This window comes from Notechis scutatus, chromosome 4, assembly GCF_049901735.1.
Source record: "Notechis scutatus isolate UNSWTSFEM ecotype Mainland chromosome 4, rNotScu1.2, whole genome shotgun sequence".
Taxonomy (NCBI): domain Eukaryota; kingdom Metazoa; phylum Chordata; class Lepidosauria; order Squamata; family Elapidae; genus Notechis; species Notechis scutatus.
Genome location: NC_142012.1, coordinates 15,674,765 through 15,695,266, shown reverse-complemented (window position 1 = coordinate 15,695,266; position 20,502 = coordinate 15,674,765). Strand labels below are relative to the sequence as shown.

Genomic DNA, 20,502 nt, shown 5'->3' with positions numbered 1-20,502 from the left:
GGGAAGCGTTTTTGCCCTCCCTGGGCTCTGGAAGCTCTCTGGAGGCCAGAAACAGGCCCACTTCTGGCCTTCCCAAACTTCCAGGAGGCCCATTTTTTTGCCCTCCCCAAGCCTCCATGTATGCCTTGCACTTATCTGCATCCAAAATGGGCCGCATGGGGACTCCTGGGAGAGGTGGGGTGGGGTGGGTGGGGCCAGCCAGGAGTGGGATTTGGGGGATTCTCCAAACTGCACAGAATCTTAGCTAGAGGATCTCCTGAACCCCTGCAAACCCCCAGCAGCCCACCCCTGGGTTCTGCCTTACTGAGGCACCCACAAACTAGATTTCATCTCCATATATTCAACATCACAAGGTCACAGGTGTGCTCTGAAGAAATGAAATTTGTTTACACCAGGGAGACAAGGATAACAAGAAAGCCTATCAGGAATCTCAGTTTGAAAGAAAACAATTAACATCTCTGCTGCGGATGGAAACCTGGCTTGAAGGGCTTAGTGACAAGGGCAGCAAGGGCAAAGAAAGTCATATTTAAGAGTAAGATGCAGTCTCCAGTGGGTCATTTGAATTTCATCTGCAGGGTAATTTCCACGCCATTTAGCCTTATCCTTAGTGGGAGTAAAGGGGGCTAAATAGATTATTAAACTGACAAAGTCATACAAGGGGTGGGGAGGGATTCACCCATGTGAGCAAGAGGATGATAAGATTCAATGATACGCTAGGATAGTTTAGTGACAAATTGGAGATTTTAAGTATTTACAAAACGATATGGTACCGGTGGAGAAAAAGCCAGTAATATATACATCCAGGATTTATGGTGTGTTGAAGATTTGTCTTATAAACAGAAGACAGAATTAAAAAGAAAAAACCACATGGAGTGGATTGAAACGGTTCTCAGTAATGGTTGACAATACAACTCTACTCCTACACCTTATTTTGTTTGACATTTAAGGCATCACAGATTCCTCAACGGTCAGCCGTAGAGGAAGGAATGATGAAAATCCCTTAATTGATGCAGTTAATTGACTAATTGGGTAAATAAGATTTAAATATATGGATTTTTAATTGGATTTTCAGCAAAGCACTGCCATGTTGGTGACAAGAAAACCATAAACTTCTTTTGAAATAAGTGATGCATTACAGCAGTATTTCTCAACCTTAGCAATTATAAGATGCATAGACTTCAACTCCCAGAATTCCCCAGCCAGCACAGCTGTGAAATGTATGGACTTCAATTCCCAGAATTCCCCAGCCAGCACAGTTGTGAGATGCATGGATTTCAACTCCCAGAGTTCTGGGAGTTGAAGTCCATGCATCTTACAATTGCAAAGGTTGAGAAATACTGCATTAGAGATAATATTTGCAGCAATTTATGTTCTTATTGTTTAAAGCAAGTGAAATTACCTTCATTCAAGATCCTTAAAGTTCACCTATGCTTCCATTTATTTATTAATCTCTTACATGCATGACACACAATTTATTAAGAACAGAAAAATCAATTACACATCTTGGAAATTCAGTATTTAAACTGATAGTTTTTACAGTACATAATACTTTCATTTTGTATAACTACAAAATGTAGCATGGGTAAATAAGAATATTAAATTTTAATTTTGTTATGAGACTTAAGCTTCTGGATTATATATGCTTGAAGAATAAAGTAAAATTCTGCATATAGTTTCAACCACATACTGAATTTGGCAAATGAAATTAACTGCATTTCATCTCTTTGAATCTTCCTCCTAATTCAAGAGTAGGAAAACGTCATTCCCATTCTGCAGCTTCTAAAATTCCCCAAGATCAGGCAATTAATGTGGAAATAAATCGCTGATTTTTTTTTCAGGAGCATGATGTTCCCCATTTCAAAAATAAGGGCAAAAATCCACCAACTACAAAAATGCTCTCAAAAATAAGGGAGCATCTTTTATATGCTTAATGTCTATTTTGCTATTTTAACTTTCCTAGACCCCAAAATATAGAAAAAGCAAGGCACATTTCCTGCAACTGCTTCTTTCAATGATATGAATATATTACTACTGCTCTCTCTGAAGCCAAGATAAATTAAGTTTAAACAACACACATACACAGAGAGAGAGAGAGACCCCAGAATTCTTGGCTGTAAAATATTTTTTGCTACCTTGGTCCTAACATCAGTTTTTCATAGTACTACTTCATATGGCCACAGAGAGAATATATAAAAGGCCTAAATATAAAGGGAGCATATATCACCTGAATCTTTTCACCCCATTGACATGGAAATAAAACCATTCAGATACAAGTTGTAGATGAACAAAACAATGAATTCAGAAATGATCAGAAGACAGAATGGAATCTATTAGCACATTACTAGGACCCCAAGTAATCCTGCAAAGCATCAGGTACAACATTCAGAGTTTCCCCCAAAATGCTATGATGTTTAATTCAATAGAAGGCAAAACATGTTATAGCTGAATAACTTCCTAAAACTTCCTAGTTTTCCTAATAAAAAGAAAAGTAGATAGGGCAGGCCTGAAGTCAATTTGCCCTTAGCTGATATCATGTGACTATCAAGAGTTATCAAAATATAATTAACTTTATGTGTTCTCCAAAAATTCTTTTACACAGTCAGAATAAACATAACATCATGCACAACACCGTTTCCCTAATCCTGCCATTTTCATATTTCATATCTGTGGACTTCAAATTTCAGAATTCCATAGCCAGCATGGCCATAGATGAGAATTCAGAGAGCAGATATCTACAAGTATGATAGATAGATAGATAGATAGATAGATAGATAGATAGATAGATAGATAGATAGATAGATAGAGAATTTCCACAGAGTGGGATCCTTTTGTCATTAGCCAAGTTATCATTTCTTTGTTTGTTTGTTTGTTTGTTTTGGGCAGTGCTGAAATCCAAGCATGGGGAAAGTATTTCCTATCTAATTTCTGTCTGTTGTGCAAAAATTAAAGGCACAGGACATCTACCAAAGAAGAGCTGGGAACTCTCAATGAGATTTCCTTTATTGGAATAGAAAGAAGTGAGAAGTAACAGGGAAGAAATACCGAATGGCAGCTTTTATGTACGGTACAATAAGTAGCCACTAAATGTAGTTACGGGTGGGTATTTTGCTGGGATAGATCCCTTTGCCAGTCTGAGCCAGACTTCTTGTCCATAGTTCAGTTCCAATATAGCATCTCCAGTAACTACTCTAGTAACGTATTTGTCTCCACTTCCATTTTCAGATCGGAAAGCTAACTTGTCTGTTCCATCAACCACAAAGTAGCCGGAGATGGATGGGCTGCTTGACTCAATGTTATACTCAAAGACATATACTCCCAAGTATGGTATGCGGAACCTTCCATTTGCAGGGACATAAGAGGTCCCATAGTTGACATCCAGATTGTTAAATCGAATAGGACCAGGTGTGTTCATCCCATAGGTGTGCGAAGCAAAAAAGGCTATCATTGGTGCATATCTGTAAGAACCCTTTGAGAAATCTGCAAAACAAATAAGCAATTAATAAAAGGGTCAGAATGTGGAAAAAAAACTGGGTAGAGCTTTTGAACAGTAATAATAATATAATATACTTTATTGTCATTGCACCTCGTACAACGAAATTATATGCCATTTTCAGTATCCATTATAATTATAAAAAAATAAAACACAAACACACATCCTTCACATTCTATACAATTGAACTGAAACCCCCTGATGCTGCATTAATATTGCACTATACAGTAGAATTCAATATAGTTACTGCCCTGGGAGAGAAGTTGTTTTTCAGCCTATTGGTCCTTGTTTTTATTATTCTGTACCATCTGCCAGATGGTAATAGTTCAAAAAAAGGGTGCCCAGGATGAGATGGATCTTCAGAATGTTTTGAACTTTCTTAAGGCAGAGGGAGCTATAAAGCTCTTCCAAAGAGGGGAGAGGGTAACCAATGACCCTCTGGGCAATGATGTTAACTCTGGGGAATAATGTTAATAGATATGATGACACATTTGAACCCATAATTGAAAAGTTCAAAATCAAAGAGAGATGAGATCTCAAAGCTGCAATGAGCCTGCACTGAGAACACTTGTTAACGTTTTAGAACTTCCTGAAGATCACCCTCAAATGGGATGCCATTTTTACAATAATAGCAATAGCACTTACACTTATATACTGCTTCATGGTGCTTTACAGCAGTGATCCCCAACCTTTTTTGCCGCGCGCCCGCACCGCATCAGCTGGGCGCCGCGCCCGGTACCGGCATCAGCTGGGCGCCGCCATCTTTTTGATGAAAAAGTGCTTCCGGTGAACTCACGGAAGCACTTTTTCATCAAAAAGATGGCGGCACAGCGTTTCTTGGTGAGCTTTCCCGGGTAGAAATGGCTTTCTACCCGGAAAAACTCACCGAAGCACTTTTCATCAAAAAGATGGCGGCGCCCAGCAAGCCAGCGGCCCAGTAGGAATGTTCCACAGACCGGTACACGGTCCGCGGACCGGTGGTTGGGGACCCTGCTTTACAGCACTCTCTCTGAGCGGCTTACAAATGTCAGCCTATTGCCCCCAACAATCTGGGTCCTCCCTTTATAGACCTCAGAAGGACAAAAAGGTTGAGTCAATCTTGAGCCAGTCAGGATTGAACTCCAGGCTGTGGGCAGAGTCTGCTTGCAATACCTTCCAACTCTGTTATTCGGTTATGATTAGTATTGGCATCTAATTTAGTTCTTGGTTAAAGCTAAACATAATTAGATTCCAAAATTCTTTACCAAATGTATGGAGAAGCACTGGGTGGGTAATTTTTCAATAGGGCACGGAAAATGGAAAGCACGAGAAATCAAGTTGTTTGAAGACAACTGACTGTACAGTAAAAGGCAGGGTATTCATGCACACACACAAAACCTTTTGCCCTACGATTAAATAAGGCCAAGAATACACTCTTTCCATGACAACTTCTCTGAAACTGACAGCTTTTTTTTGGAAGAGTTTCAAAAACATTTTTGTTCCTCAAATTAAATGAGTGTAATAAGGGGGAAAATGCAGGAGAATATCTCTGCCCAGTAATATTCCCTGCCACCCTTCCTTTCTTTCTCCATATTGTTATTTTGCTACAATTTTCTACACCTCCCCAGGAAGTAGCAGCCAATGGGGAGAAACAAGGGAGGAGAAATCAGCATAATGCTGTCATGTCACAGAATAAGTTTAATGAGAACGCAGTGCAAGAGAATCTGTGCTCCGAGATGCTATTTTCAGCATTCGCCCTCTAAGCCTGCCATAACATCCCAGCCTTCCTTTTGTTGTCTTCTCATGCAGAATTGCTGATTTAAGTGGGATCAGCTTCATATAGCAGACACAGGTAGAGTTATAAACTTTCCCCCAGGCCTTCTGTCAAATTCCCCAAGAAATAAAGAAGAAAGGGGGAGGGATGAATTTTTAACATTGTACAGAAAGCAATTCTCTTCACAATCACTGTCAAAATGCACCAGAAAAAAAATGTGTGTAAGTCTGTTGTGTTTGCAGTCCTGTGCTACTTTATTAAGGGTTTTTGTTTTTTAATCACGATTTCTTTTCCTCCGATGTTTCATCACACACTTTTCAAAAGCAACAAGTTTGCATTTGTTGCCCAGCCCCAAAAAACACCAGCTATGTTTTAGATAATGAAGGAGGGGGAGGAGGAGGAGAGGACGACTCCAGGCTAAATGAAGGACTCTCAAATCTTGGGAAGCCCAACTAAATGGGAAGTTAAATATTGAAAGCATAGGTAATATTCATGTAGTGTTTTTAATGAAATCTAAATGCAAACTAAAATTTAAAAAATTGTCCTGGTTCTTTTTACCAGGCTGGAGTGAGCTGGTTTTGATTTGTTTCTATCTTTCCTGTTGTTTCACAGTGCCTATTGTTGTTGTTTTTCCATTATTAACCCTCCAGCAAAGTCACCTAGTGAGCTTTCATGGCTGAAAGTTGACTTCATCTTGGGTCTCTTCAATCCTACCCTAGAATCTTAATTTGTGGTTCTCAAAACTAGTCAAAATTTCCACTACCGGTTCTCCAGAACTGGTCAGAACCTGCTGAATACCACCTCTGATTGTAGGCTCTCGCAGAGCTATAACTGTCTTCAACATTAAGTAGGGCTTCCTGTTCTTCTTTCAATCTCTGGCCTACAGCTGGAAAAGCTGGAAACATCACTGGAGGCTCTTAAAAAGAGACTGAACAGCCCTTTGTCTGAAATGTTATAGGGCTCCTGCTTGAGCAGGGCGTTGTACTAAAAGACCTCCCCAAGGTCCCTTCCATCTCTGTCATCCTGAAACAGATGTAGTGTATTTTGCACATGCTCACCTATGGCTGCAGCATTTTCCTCCGTCATCTTGGCACTGCAGTTGGCGCCTCCAAAAGGATAGCGACAAGCACAGACAAAGCCCCTCTTTTCGTTGACGCAGGTCCCTCCATTTTGGCATGGGGAGCTACTGCAGCTCAGATAATCCCCTAGATTAAAAATGAGAAAGCATGAATAGCCAGAGTTAGCCATCAAAACAGAAAGTAGCGCCCAAAATTAAAGTTAATATATCTGCAGTTCCTGGTTTCTGTCCTCTCGCCACCAACTTGATAGGGATGAATATGACTCCGTAGTTTTATTTGCAATCCATGTCAGTTTTCTATATGTTGAGTCCAAGGTTTTACAGAATTTATGTCTTGCTTTGCCAATATATACCACTATTTGTAAAAATGCATGCTTGTGAAAATATATTTATGTATTAAACATAAAAAATCCACTGTAAAATGTAGCAATTCCCAGTCATATATCCATAGTTACTTGACAGGAAGAAAAACCTGGATTTGAGACAAACCTCTTCACCCTCAAACATGACACAGGAAAAGAAAATAATCTTCCAATTGTCATTTCCTCAGAAAAGCTAAAATGACCCTTACATTTTAAAGCTAAAATACTGGATTGTTAGGACTGATGGGGGAAAAAATCCCTAATCTATACAATATTTGTCCGAAGAGTACAAATTAGGCCAGTTCATTTAAACTAGAAAAATGAACAGAATTTCTTCCTTACCATTCCTAGTTAAGAATGATAACAGAAGAAAGGCAGGCACCATTATTTATTTGCATATAAATTATGCTGTTTTCAGGAGCGGTGTATTTGTTCTCTCTAATGTTATTTGCCATCAGGGAATTTCATCAGACATTTTTACTGGCATAGATGACATTGGGATTCAACTGGCTAATCAGTCATCATTTTTGCCAATCTAAAGTGAATGGGATGCACTCAACCCAATGCTGCACGCCTGGATATACTGTCAAGTAACATTTCATTCATCAATACAAGACCCTTTTTATGCTTTATCATCCAGGTCCCATTTGATAGTTGAGAACCCGAGCTGTGATTTCCCAAGGATTTTAGACTGGAACAAAATTGGATATTCTGAAGTTTAACTGACAATATAAGCATAATGAAAGCCCGTACTTTCATGATCAAAATAGAAAATTTTGGTGAACATTACAGTGTTTCTCATCCTTGATCATTTGAAGATGTGTGAACTGGCTGAGGAATTCTGCAAGTAGAAGTTCACGTATTTTCAAGCAGCCAAGTCTGACAAACAATCCCTCCAGAATAATGTTTTCTTTTGACCAAGATTTTGGCTTATTAGGAATTAATTGCATATTTAAATCTTCTTAAAATTTTGGTAGACTATCCTACATAGCAGGATGTCTGCAATATATGAACACTGTCATACTGGGGAATATTAATCATTATATTTATGAACCATCTTCCTCCAAAAATAATTAGGGCAATAGCAATAGCACTTAGATTTATATACTGCTTCACAGTGCTTTACAGCCTCTCTAAGTGGTTTATAGAATCAGCATATTGCACCCAACAGTCTGGGTCCTCATTTTACTGATCTTGGAGGAATGGAAGTCTGAGTCAATCTTGAACCGGTCAAAATCAAACTCCTGGCAGTGAACAGTGAGTTGGCCTGCAAGACTGCATTCTAACCACTGTGCCACTACAGCTCAGTATATGGTACTGGACAGTATACAGTACATGGCTTCCCATCTTATCTTTTTTCCCCCCATAACTTGCCTATGCTGAGAAAGCAAATAAATTAAATTATTAGTGAGCAGAAGGATTGGTAAAGGATTGGAATCCAGGCCTCTGTATCTCAAACCTCAAAACTGTAATCCAATATATCTCAATCTTGGCAAATTTCAAGATAGATAGACTTCAATTCTCAGAATTCTGCCAGCTGGTTGGAGGATACTGGGAGGTAGTCCACCCATTTAAAGCCGCTATGGTTGAGAAACATTGCTGTAATAATTACACCAGTACATAATGCCTTCTTGCCTTTTAAAACAGGACAAGTTATTGCAAAGACATTCAATATAACAAAACATTTGCTAGACCAATACTCGATCAAATCTGACATTCAATATAGTTCTCCACTCTCTGTTTAGAATACCTATGCCACCAGACTTGAAATTCTAGAATGAAACCTATACGCCTCTGACTTAAGATGTATATAAAATCATAAGCAATGTCCACCTGTCAATATAGCCTTTAGCAATACAACAAGCAGTATCTGGTAAGAGGCTTACATAAGTTTATGTACACATAAACAAAAAAAAAAAAAAAAATTAGTGCCTTTAGACTTTTCAGTGTCTGGTCAGGGCTCATCTGAAATACCAGGTAGGCAGGTATACATTAACAATGTTAATGCTAGTGAAATAGAACAAGCACCTGAAGGCATTTTGAATATTCTACGAGATGCTGCAAAGCTTTTCATATATAGGAATATGCCAAAAAATAAATTCAGCCTGTGAGTACAACAAAATCAGCACATGCAGCTGTTCTCAGACCCATTATAGATTGCAGGTAGAGGATGGCATGAAATTAAAATAACTTTCATACTGAAAGCTACAAAAAGAAGAGTTCAACATATCATTCGATTTGGGGATCATTAAGGGACTGGGGACTAAAACATACAATGAACGGTTGCAGGAACTGGGCATGGCTAGTCTAGTGAAAAGAAGGACCAGGGGAGACATGATAGCAGTCTTCAGGGGCTACCACAGAGAGGAAGGGGTCAAGATATTTTCTAAAGCACCTGTAGGCCAGACAAGGAATAATGGATGGAAACTGAACAAGGAGAGATTTAACCTGGAAATAAGGAGAAACTTTCTGACAGTGAGAACAGTCAACCAATGGAACAGAAGTTGCCCTCGGAAGGTGTGGGAGCGCCATCACTTGAGACCTTCAAGAAGAGATTGGGCTCCCATCAGTCAGAAATGGTGTAGGGTTTCCTGCTTAGGTGGGGGGTTGGACTAGATGACCTACAAGGTCCTTCCAACTGTTATCATTTTACAACCTATAATATCTTGATGCTTTTCATTAAACAGCACTATACTATATCTGTAATTAGTAGCCCTTCTACCTGGTCAACACAATGAGAAATATTTTTATGCTTGGTCCACTCTCTCAGCTTGAGACCAACAACTGTTTGACTCTCCTCTTTAAGAGCTGCCTTCTTTGCATTGATTTCCCACCTATATCACTAGCAATTTAGGCAATCTGAATTTATTTGTTTTCCTCTCTCTGTGTTGTCTTTCTACTTTTTCCTCATAGATACAACTTGGATCATTTTTAAACCTTCCTACAACTCTTAAAAATGTAGGCATTTTATAAACAAATCCTAATTATTCTTCCCTGCAGTTTCCACTGATACATCTGGAGATAGGATACTTTCTTGATTCTACAACCTGTACATTATAAATTGAATACACAGATACAACCAGATCCCTCTTGAACTACACTCTAGAAATCATTCTTCTATAGCACTGTGATACATAATTAAATTGAACTGAATTATGAGAGACTATCCAACATATTTATCACTTAGGATTTCTAAACAGTAATAGCAGAGTATGCATGTTCTTGCAACAATATTTCCAGACAGGTCAGCCTCCGGGTATTGAATGAATAGTCCAGGTATGCTCAAGAGGTAGGTAGATGAGTTTAGGAAATGAAAAGGATTTTCAGAATGAGTGCTGATTGCTGGCAGATGCATGAATTGCCTCTTTGCACGGGCACTTCATTGCTACTCTGAGCTATCTTTATTTGCAGTCCAATCATAGCACTTCAACAGTGATGAATTTGAGCTTACCAGGCTAATACAATGTCCAGGACAAAACAATGTACAAATAGAGTTCAAATTTCACTTCAAATGCATATACATATATGTATACATATACACTCTACTGCAGAGTAACTCTGGGAGGTTTACAATATTAAAAATAAAATTATATAAAGAGAATATTACAAATCTATAAAAATACAAAATACAAGAGCTAAAAGATGGGGAGGGAGGGAGTAAGATAGGCCAGGAGAAGATGGGATCTGATATTAATGTTTCAGCCAAGTCCAACATGAACCCCTCCCTTCATATCCTGGCTTTATTATATTTATCAGTAACTCAGGATAGTGACTGTATCCAACACACCTTCCTCCTCCTATTTTCCCCACAACAACAACCCTTAGACATCGATTGGGCTGAGAGTGACTGGCCCAAAGTCACCCAGCTGGCTTTCAAGGCTAAGGAGAGACTTGAATTCACAGTTTTTTGCTTTCTAGCCTAATTCCTTAATTATTTGATCAAATTGTCTCTCTCTATCTCTCCCACTCTCTCAATAGATGATAAATAGATGGTGATGATAGATAGATGATAGATAGATAGATAGATAGATAGATAGATAGATAGATAGATAGATAGATAGATAGATAGATAGATAGATAGATATTCTTTATCTTCAATAATTAAAACTATTGTTCAGTAAGTTCTATACACACTTTTAGCACTTATGGCATATGTTTTAAGCAAGAATATTTGAAAGCTAAGTCCTCCTCTGAGTGCAGAAGTTTGAGTATCAGAATGAAACAGGCATAGGAAAACCAACAAAGAAGTTTAGAGGCAGGAAAAATTATTGCATGAGAACCTCATATGATGGGACTGTTGCTAGGATATTCAGAAGTAACTTTGTTACTTTAGAGAAACAATGGCACTGTATTGGCCTTCTCCATTTTAAGACCGTTGCTTCCCCCAAAAGCTCAGCTTTTGTAATCTTACAATAAGATAGCAATGCCCTCTGGTCTGTTGTGATCATCACTGCCCTGAGGAGGCAACAACCCAAATCAAATATGGGATAATCATGAAAACTGAGCAAGGACTGAACTTTGGAAGGGACCAAAGATGTTGTTATCAATGCATCACTTTCAGCACCACGGCCAGCAGCCACACAATGCTAATTTAACATGTTGATTCTATGAATAGTTTCTTTTTCCTTAAAAAAATCCTCAATTATCTTTATTCCAAATTTCACCCTCAGCCTGTTTATAACAGTCAGAGCAGAACATGGTCTTCTTTATCATTTTTTTTTTCTTCCTTGATAAGAAATGCTCATGGAACTGCAAGATTGTTCTGTTCAAGGCACTGAATATGCATGTCTCTTGCTATGTCAGATACCCTAGTTTGCATTCTGGTCTTTTCAGGGTTTTTAGGGAGAGGGAGGAGTGAGAGGGAGATCTAAATCTCTGTTGAGAACTAACATATAGTAAGAATTGTTTTCAGTGGTGCGTTTCAAAATACCACTGGTTCGGTGGGCGTGGCTTGGTGGGCGCACTTTGCGCACGCACACACTTTGTGCACATGCAAACACGCACTTTGTGCATGCGCAGAGGCTTTCCGACTCACCTCCTGCAATCCTGCACTCTCCCTGCCGCTTCAGCAGCTGACGCGCGGCACTCTGCTGTGCCGCGCAAAGCAGCTGTGCTTCAAAAGCAGGGAATAAAGGTCAATATAGAGCCCAGGCAGGCAGGTGAGCCCAACAGCAGCTCCTTAGAGAGAACCGGTTCGGTCTCCGCTGATCTTCGGCACTACCGGTACGCCAGAACCAGGCCGAACCGGTAGAACAGCACCACTGATTGTCTTCCTTCCATCAGTATAACAAACATAATCTTGTGGGCTTTTCTATAAATAACTTGGTTATCTCTTTCTATAAGTCATTTGAAGGCACCCTATAGAAAATAACTTCCTTGGCTTCTTTGCTTTCAGATCCATATCTCTTGGGTGAATGAAAAAAAAATTCTAGAGTGACCTTCCCAATAAGCATAAATCATCAATGGGAGAAGGTCCAGATTTGTTCATATAGTGTTGAGCAGGGGTGTCAAACTCAAGGACCATGGGCCGGATCCAGCCCACGGGGTACTTAAATCTGGCCCATAGGGCTGGCCTGGAAATAGCAAAGGACCAGCCCTCATGCCTCTGCTAGTGAAAACAGGACATGGGGGGCTGCATGCTGTGCCTCCGTGCCCTGCTTTTGGCCTGGATTGCCTCCTGCAGCTCTCTGTTGGCTAAAGAAGGGGGTGGGGCTGCACACAGCCCCTCACACTCCATTTTGGTTAGCTGGGTGCTGCAGGAGGCATTCGTCCCATCTCTTCTCCCTCCCACCCTGCCAACCCCCCAGCCGGCCCATGGAGGAGAACTAGAATGCTGATCCGGCCCTCAAAAAAATCCAGTTTGACACAATTGATGTAGAGTTTCATTATCCAAGATTGTGAGGCATTTTATTCCACAACAAAAATGACCGCCAAAAGTTTGTTCACTGGGAAATTAGTGCACTGGGTAAAATCAATCTGAAGGGAGCAGTGTTCTAGGACCAACTCTTTTCATATTCTACATAAATGACCTCTGTGATCATATCAAGAGCAACTGCGTTATCTTCACTGATGATGTAAAGCTATCCAACACCACAGACAATACTGCTACCCTTCAAAAAGACCTCGACTATGTATCAGAATGGTCAAATACATGGCAACTTCAAATCTCAACAAATAAATGCTCTGTCCTACATATTGGCAAAAAAAAATTCAGAAAATAAAATACAGGCTGAAGAGTCAAGACCTTGTTGATGATCCAAACTCTGTCAAGGATCTTGGAGTACTCATCTCTAATGACCTAAGTGCTAGAGCCCACTGTAACTACATAGCCAAAAAGGCATTAAGAGTTGTTAGCCTAATCTTACGTAGCTTTTTCTCTGGTAATATTACACTACTAATTAGAGCATGCAAAACATTTGCTAGACCAATACTCGAATACAGCTCATCAGTCTGGAACCCACATTACGTATTTGATATTAACACAGTTGAGAAAGTCCAGAAATATTTCACAAGAAGAGCTCTCCACTCTTCTACTCGTTGCAGAATACCTTATGCTACCAGACTTGAAATTCTAGACCTAGAAAATCTAGAATTATGCCGCTTCCGATCCGATCTAAGTATAGTATATAAAATCATATATTGCAATGTCCTACCTGTCAATGAATACTTCAGCTTCAACCATAACAACACAAGAGCAAACAATAGATACAAACTCAAGGTTAATTGCACCAAAGTTGATTGCAGGAAATACGACTTCAGCAACAGAGTGGTCAATGTTTGGAATACTCTACCTGACTCTGTGGTTTCTTCACCAAACCCCAAAAACTTTAACCTTAGACTGTCTACTATTGACCTCACCCCTTTCCTAGGAGGTCTGTAGAGGGCGTGCATAAGTGCACCAACGTGCCTACCGTCCCTGTCCTATTGTTTCTTTTATATATTTTTTTAATTTTTCTTATGTGTATCCATGTATTCATAACTATGTTTTTACTTATACCTATTATCTTGTAAGCAATTGACAAAAATAAATAAATAAAAATAAATAAAATAAATAAATAAATAAATGAGTTTTCCAAAATTACACAAGTAATATTAGGGTAGCTAGATGAATGGTTTGATAGAACTTCACCTGTTTAATCCATTCCCTTCTCCTAATCTCTTTGGAATCATCTTTGTCATACTGTATACATGCTGTTTCTTCATGAACTGCCTTCATGGAAAGATGGGATAAAGTTTGCCAAAATGAGCTGCTGTACTTCATTAATACAACTGCTGACTTCTACTGCTGCATAAAAAATGCTTCCAGGGAATTAAGCAGCTAAGATATGAAATCGAGTTGAATATTGTCGAAGCCCAAATCCAATTTAAAGTTTATGTGTGCTCGATTGTCAGAAAAAACTGCAACACTTAGGTATTCTCTGAACAGCGCTCCGAGATGAAAGGAATGGAAACTGATTGATTGATTTAATATGCCATAAATTTATTAAAATTTAATATTTAAAATTTAAATTATTAAATGTAGACAACAATGCACAAAAAAGAATGAGTGCTCTGCTGTTCACCAATGCACCCTACTGTGCATGCAAATAATTCTGTTTTTCAAATCCATTTAAAAAAAAGATAATTTAAAAGAATATGTGTCTTCTCTTTGAAGAAATCCAATAGCCGTCTTATATTATTATTTGCCAGGGGACTTTATAAAGCATTTGCCACACCTGAATGGAGTCTCAGTTCTATAGTCATTATTCAACTGACTCCTCAGGAACAATGCTGACTTCCTTGCAAAGAAAACTTGGGACATTATGCTATGTTTATAGTCTACTATATACTCTACTACTACTTGAAGAGCTGTGGTGGCACAGTGGTTTGAATGCAGTACTGTAGGCTACTTCTGCTGCCTGCCGGCTGCCTGCAATTTGGCAGTTCAAATCTCACCAGGCTCAAGGTTGACTCATCCTTCCATCCTTCTGAGGTGGATATGCTGACTCTGTAAACCACTTAGCAATAGCAATAGCACTTAGACTTACATATCGCTTCACGGTGCTTTACAATCCTCTCTAAGTGGTTTACAGAGTCAGCGTATTGCCCCCAACGGTCTGGGTCCTCATTTTACAACCTCGGAAGGATGGAAGGCTGAGTCAACCTTGGGCAACTAGCAGGCAGCAGAAGTAGCCTGCAGTACTGCACTCTAACCACTGTGCCACCATGACTCACTTAGAGAGGGCTGTAAAGCCGCGTGAAGCAGTATATAAGTCTAAGGGCTACTGCTATTTTCTACTAATTCCAGTCTTATCTTCAGGAAGTTGCTGCTCTTTTTTCTCATAAGTTCTAAATTGTATTATGGTGGCCCATTGTTAGATTGTATTATGGTGGCCCATTGTTAGCCCATTGTTAGATCACCACAGATCATTTCCATACAATTGCTAAGAAGACAACTTTATGGTCATCAGGAGCTCATTCTGATGGAACTGTTTAGCTTCACCTTATAGTTCCACGATTCTATTCTCATCTCTTTTGTTTTGGTTGATTTTTAAATTACTCTTATCCACACTGTCTGACGCAAGTGGTCCTCGACTTACAACAGTTCATTTAGTGACCATTTGAAGTTAAAACAGCACTGAAAAAGTTACTTATAACTACTTTCCCCACTTGCAACCATTATAGCATCCCCAAGATCACATGCTTAAAATTCAGGCATTTGTCCACTGACTCATATTTATGACAGTTGCAGCGTCCCTGAATCATGCAATCACCTGTTGCAATCTTTTGACAAGCAAAGTGAAAGGGGAAGCCAGATTCCTTTAACAACTGTGTTACTAACTTAACAACTGCAGTGATTCACTTAAATACTGTGGTAAAAAAAGGTTGTAAATGGGGCAAAATTCACTTAACACATGTCTCACTTAGCAACATACATTTTGGACTCCATTGTGCTCATAAAGTGAGGACTAATATAATTTTAGGTCAGTTTTAGAGTGAAGCAAATATTGTTGAGAAGCTCAGGAAGGTCACATGATTGTTGAACAAGCCCTTAGCCCAGAAGTGGGGAACTCTGGCCCTTTTATGACTTGTGGACTTCAACTCCCAGAATTCCTGAGCCAGCTGCTCGGGAATTCTGGGAGTTGAAGTCCACAAGTCATAAAAGGGCCAGAGTTCCCCACCCCTGCCTTAGCCCAACAATTCTCCTCAGATCAGGAAGATTAAAGTCTGCAGACACAGGACATGCTTAATAAACATGTGGAAAACCTTCCAACACAAGTGGCTGAAAATAGCATATAATAACCCTTCCTCAGAATCCTTAGTTAATATGGTTATTTGTCAGATTGGTTCAGGGGGTTTCAAAGTTGCAGTCTCAACAAATCTGAAGAGGACCAGATTTGAGAAAGCTATCTCATAGAAAATGTCCCTGTTGCTAATGCATTGGCTTGCTCCAGCATCTATTTTTTTAATTATTATTTTATGAGTTCTGTATTTCTATTTCAAAACCTATTGCCCTATAGGTTTGGAGATAAAATCACCAGAATTTATAATGTCACAGCTTGGGAGTTTTAGAAAAAGTAATTCCAATAGCTTTGGTTCGAGAAAAAAATAATATATTACATAGCAGCTGCGTTCAGATATGTGAACCCACAAAGCTTGTGATAACCGTAAGGTGGTTTGTTTGAATTTTGGCAAGGGATGTAATATAAACCGAGCCAATTCAGTAAAACATATACAAACAATTTATGACTTAACCCAACATTTGAACCTAGTAGTCAGTAAGGCAAAAGAGATCCCTGCTAAATATTTTGATGTTCAGTTGAAATTCATACTTGGTGCCATGGGCTTGTATTTTTTTTAAGGACATAAATACACAATCTGCTCATATACAGAATCTCATTTTCCCATAAAAATAAGCAGATTTTTACACACAAAAAAGAAAGAAAGCACTTAACTCCTATTGCATTTACCCATTGTGAATAAAGGAAACACATCTATCGAACAACATTCCAGGCGACACCAATAAGAGTGGTAATCAGAGGAGGTATTCAGCAGGTTTTGACCAGTTCTGGAGAACCAGTAGCAGAAATATTGAGTAGTTTGGAGAGCTGGCAAATCCCACCTCTGACTGGCCCCGCCCCCATCTATTCTCTGCCTCCGGAGTCCCAGCTGATCGGCTGGGTCTTTTTTTTTGTTGCCCTGCACAGGAGAACGGAGCTGGAAAGCAGGTTAGTGGGGTGGGGAGGGAATGGAGATTTTGCAGTATCTTTCCCCTGCCATGCCCACCAAGCCAAGCCACGTCCACAGAACTGGCAGTAAAAAAAAATGAATCCCACCACTGGTGGTAATATTAAATGACCTTACCTGTTTCTAAAGCAGAATCAGTGTTTCTCTGACTTCTCCCAGGCTGATTTGCAAGGGTGTTCACGGGCATCTTTTTCCCTGGCAATGGCTTCTTTGGAAGAGTAGCAGCTGCCTTTAACCGTTTGGTTATAGTGTCTACTGCCCCTTCTAGGGACTTGTCCACATACAAGGTTAGGTTGGCTAGAAGTGTTTCTGTTTTGGCCTCTATCATGGCACCAGTGAGCTCTTGATAGCCCTTCTGAAACAATATGCCACCCGAGTGAAAGGCTGGCATCAGTTTGGGAAGGCTGGCATTCATTTCTCTAATGGTTCCAGAGACATCCTGACACAAGTTCCTTGCTTCATTGGCTGTCTTGTTTATGAGAGGGATGCTCAGTGATAAGCGGATGCTTTTGGCTTCAAGAGCCCTGATTCTGGAATTGAAGGTCTGAAGCTGGGCAGAGATGGTTTTCTCATTTTCTGTGGCAGCTGCTTTCACGTTTCTTACGGAGACACAATTGTTTGCCAAGAATTTGACGATTTTTCCCTCCACGGCCTGCAGACGTATTTCATGGTCATTGTATTCATTGCTGGAGAGCCATATTTTCTCATCCGAGTGACCAGTGTCTCTGTTGTGCTTTTGAGCATTTAATAATGTGGTGTTTGGGTTAGGGTGACCTCTGCTGAGGTGATGGATGTTCTGTTCACCAAATGAAGATTCTACAAGGGGCCAAATTCTTTTTGGTTTCTCATTTTGGTTGACTAGTATCTGAAGGGATTCATTCATCTTTTGAAATTGTGGTATTAAGGTCAACACATTTTCCATCTTCTCCCCACGATCACAGCAAGCTTCGGTCTCATTTTTCCAGGTATTCAGGGTTTCTTTGAGTACATAGTTATCTTGGATGGAATCAACAGCACTGTTGATAACCATCATGGTTTTGTTTAACCCATCCTCCATCAAAACAAAGCATTCATCGATACGCCTCTTAGAAATTTCATCATGAGCCTGAGCATCGTTTTTAAGTTCCTTCTGATTTTTGTGGAGTTCCTCAATGGTGAAGTTCAGCGTTGTCACAAGGCTGGTTAAATTCTCCAGTTTTCTGCTAATAGTATCTGTTTCGAGCCGCAACTCATCCTCTGAGGAAAGGCTGAAAGGAACTCCTTGCTCAATCAAGGGCTGGAGAATCTCCATATCATAGCAGAGGTCATTAATCTGCTCATTCATTTTCTCCATCTTATCATCCAAGGGAAATACAAGGCTCTCCACGGTTTTATTTAAGGAACGAATGTCTCCTTCCACACCGCTTATTTGCATTTGGATGTCACTTCTGCATTTGGACAATACATTGTCACATCTACCTTGTAGGTCATCTTTCTGGATTTCTAATGAGATGGTAAGATTATTGATCTTGTTATCTTGGATTCTGAGATCATCGTACAGCTGCAAAACCATCAGATTCTGGGTTTTCATTTTCTCCTGTAAATTTGTCACGAAATTTGTAAGGTTATCATTCATTGATTCAGCAGCTACAGGTAGATTCTGGACTGAGCTTTGTTCCACTGATAATAGTTGTTCATGTGCTTCTTTCATCTGTGTAAGAGTTTTGTTCAGAGAGCCATAGTAAATATCACTCTTGGAGCTTTGATGTTCTAAATCAGCTTCCAAAGATCTCTGCTTTTCTTGCAGTTCTTTTATGGGCCTCTCACATGTAAAACTTATATCTTCTTCAATATGCAAGATCTGGGTTCGAATGTCTAGTACTTCTACTCTTGTAGGTCTAGTTTCAATATCAAGGGCAAATCTCTGGCAGGATTTATTCAAACCTTTGACCAAGCCTTTGGTATTCTCAAGATCTTCAGAGAGATCAGATGTGATCTTGAAAATCTGAGCCACCGTCTCTTGCATGTCACTTTGGAAGGCTTTAAGCTGCTCTTTTACGATTTCTTTGATAAGTTCTGTCACACCTTTGGATTTGAAACCTACAGGGGAGCAAAGACACAAAAGCTTTCCTTAATATGATGAGGGGAAAAACAGAAATCCAATATTTAAGCAAACCTCAGGGTCTCTTTCTTTCTCTCTTTTCCCCCACCTAAAACCCATTGTTTTGCCTCTGTAGGTGGCGGGAACGAAACAATGTTTTGTGCAATAACATTTGCACAATGTGTTCCTGGGTGGATTATCGTCTTCACGGAGTCTCAAAGGGGTTCTGTTTGAATAGCATTTTTGCTAGTCACTCTCATCCTTTTAATCAGTTTTGCTGTCCTGGGGGAGGAGACATAGTATATGCTCCCTCCAATTATAAGCCATGGTGACAGGGTAAAATATAAGCACAGATTCCAGCAGAATAGTCTAAAGGATTAAAGGAACTATCCAAACATTCAGTCACCCACTTTGGGGGTTGAGGAAGGAAGATGAAAGATCTATAGTACTAAAATGATTTTAATTTGTTGTTATCTAAATTGCTGTTAAAACTGAAAAGATAAATTTACAGGTTAAGATTTATTTATTTGGAATGAGTCTGCTGGGCTTCTTCAAAGGAACATAAAGGAACATCAATTTTTAAAGAAAAAGGGGGACTACATGGGAGGGCTAGAGTCACCAAGGATGGAAACAAACAGCCAGAGACCTGACAGGACCATTATCAAAATGAACTGGCCTCCACTTTTAAGGCTGTCAAATAAGGAGCAAAATCTGTTACCACATTAGAGAGCAAGCGCAAGGGATGAGAAATTTAAATGCTGAGGTTGGATGGCTGTACAGTGCAGTAATGGATATTCTTTGTTATGACTATATCTCGTGTAAGAGCAATAACAATAACTTATCCGGCTGAGCCTCATCGTTGACTCTTCTACTGCTGGCTTCACTGAGTGCCAGCTGAATTTAGAGAGAGATTTATGGCTATGCAGCAGATCGAAGCTTGGATCCTAACCTTGACATTCTTTTCTTAGGTTTAGAACTGGGAAGCAGTGGTTTCCACCCCACCCACCCCCAAAAATCTCTTCATAATATCGCCTAGAATGAAGTTCTTTGTTGCACTTTGATATGATAATCAGAAAAAACAAACTGCCCAATCCTGAGAGCCTCTAGGAATCTATCTCTGGTTATTTTCACACTCAGTGCATTCGCTGTTTGAACTGCCTTCATGCTAATAGGATTTAGCTTTTGAGTCTTCAGCCTCTCTATTTCATTAGAAGCAGTTGGGTGCTTACCTTAGTTATCTTTCTTACCTGTGAAGCCACTGTCCTTAGTTTGGACAGTTCCCTTTGCTCTCTTTAGAGTAGTCATTCCCCAACCTTGCACTCTCCTGAACTATTGCACTTCAATACCCATAATTCTCAGCCAGCACTTAACAACAGCATTCACAGGTTTGGATCAGTTTATTAGCAAAATACCTGAAAAGGGCTGCAGCATTGTCCAGTAAAAAATCTTCATGCATCTCTTTGTTTATTATCTCTTTGTTTCATAGACTTTTATCCCACCACAATCATTGGA

At 39.6% G+C, this 20,502-nt stretch overlaps 1 protein-coding gene across 2 annotated transcripts in view; it reads right to left on the bottom strand.

Annotated features, from left to right (window-relative positions):
• Positions 1-1,414: 1,414 nt before the first annotated feature.
• MMRN1 (multimerin 1) overlaps positions 1,415-20,502 on the bottom strand; it is an 87,581-nt gene continuing 68,493 nt past the window's right edge. For both annotated transcript variants that reach the window (XM_026672651.2, XM_087962868.1), the window contains exons 6-8: positions 17,028-18,989; positions 6,302-6,448; positions 1,415-3,477 (exon numbers count right to left, since the gene is read on the bottom strand). In XM_026672651.2, the coding sequence (XP_026528436.2) occupies positions 3,056-3,477; positions 6,302-6,448; positions 17,028-18,989 (2,531 nt within the window). In that variant the 3' untranslated portion in view covers positions 1,415-3,055. The remainder of the gene's footprint in view (positions 3,478-6,301; positions 6,449-17,027; positions 18,990-20,502) is intronic.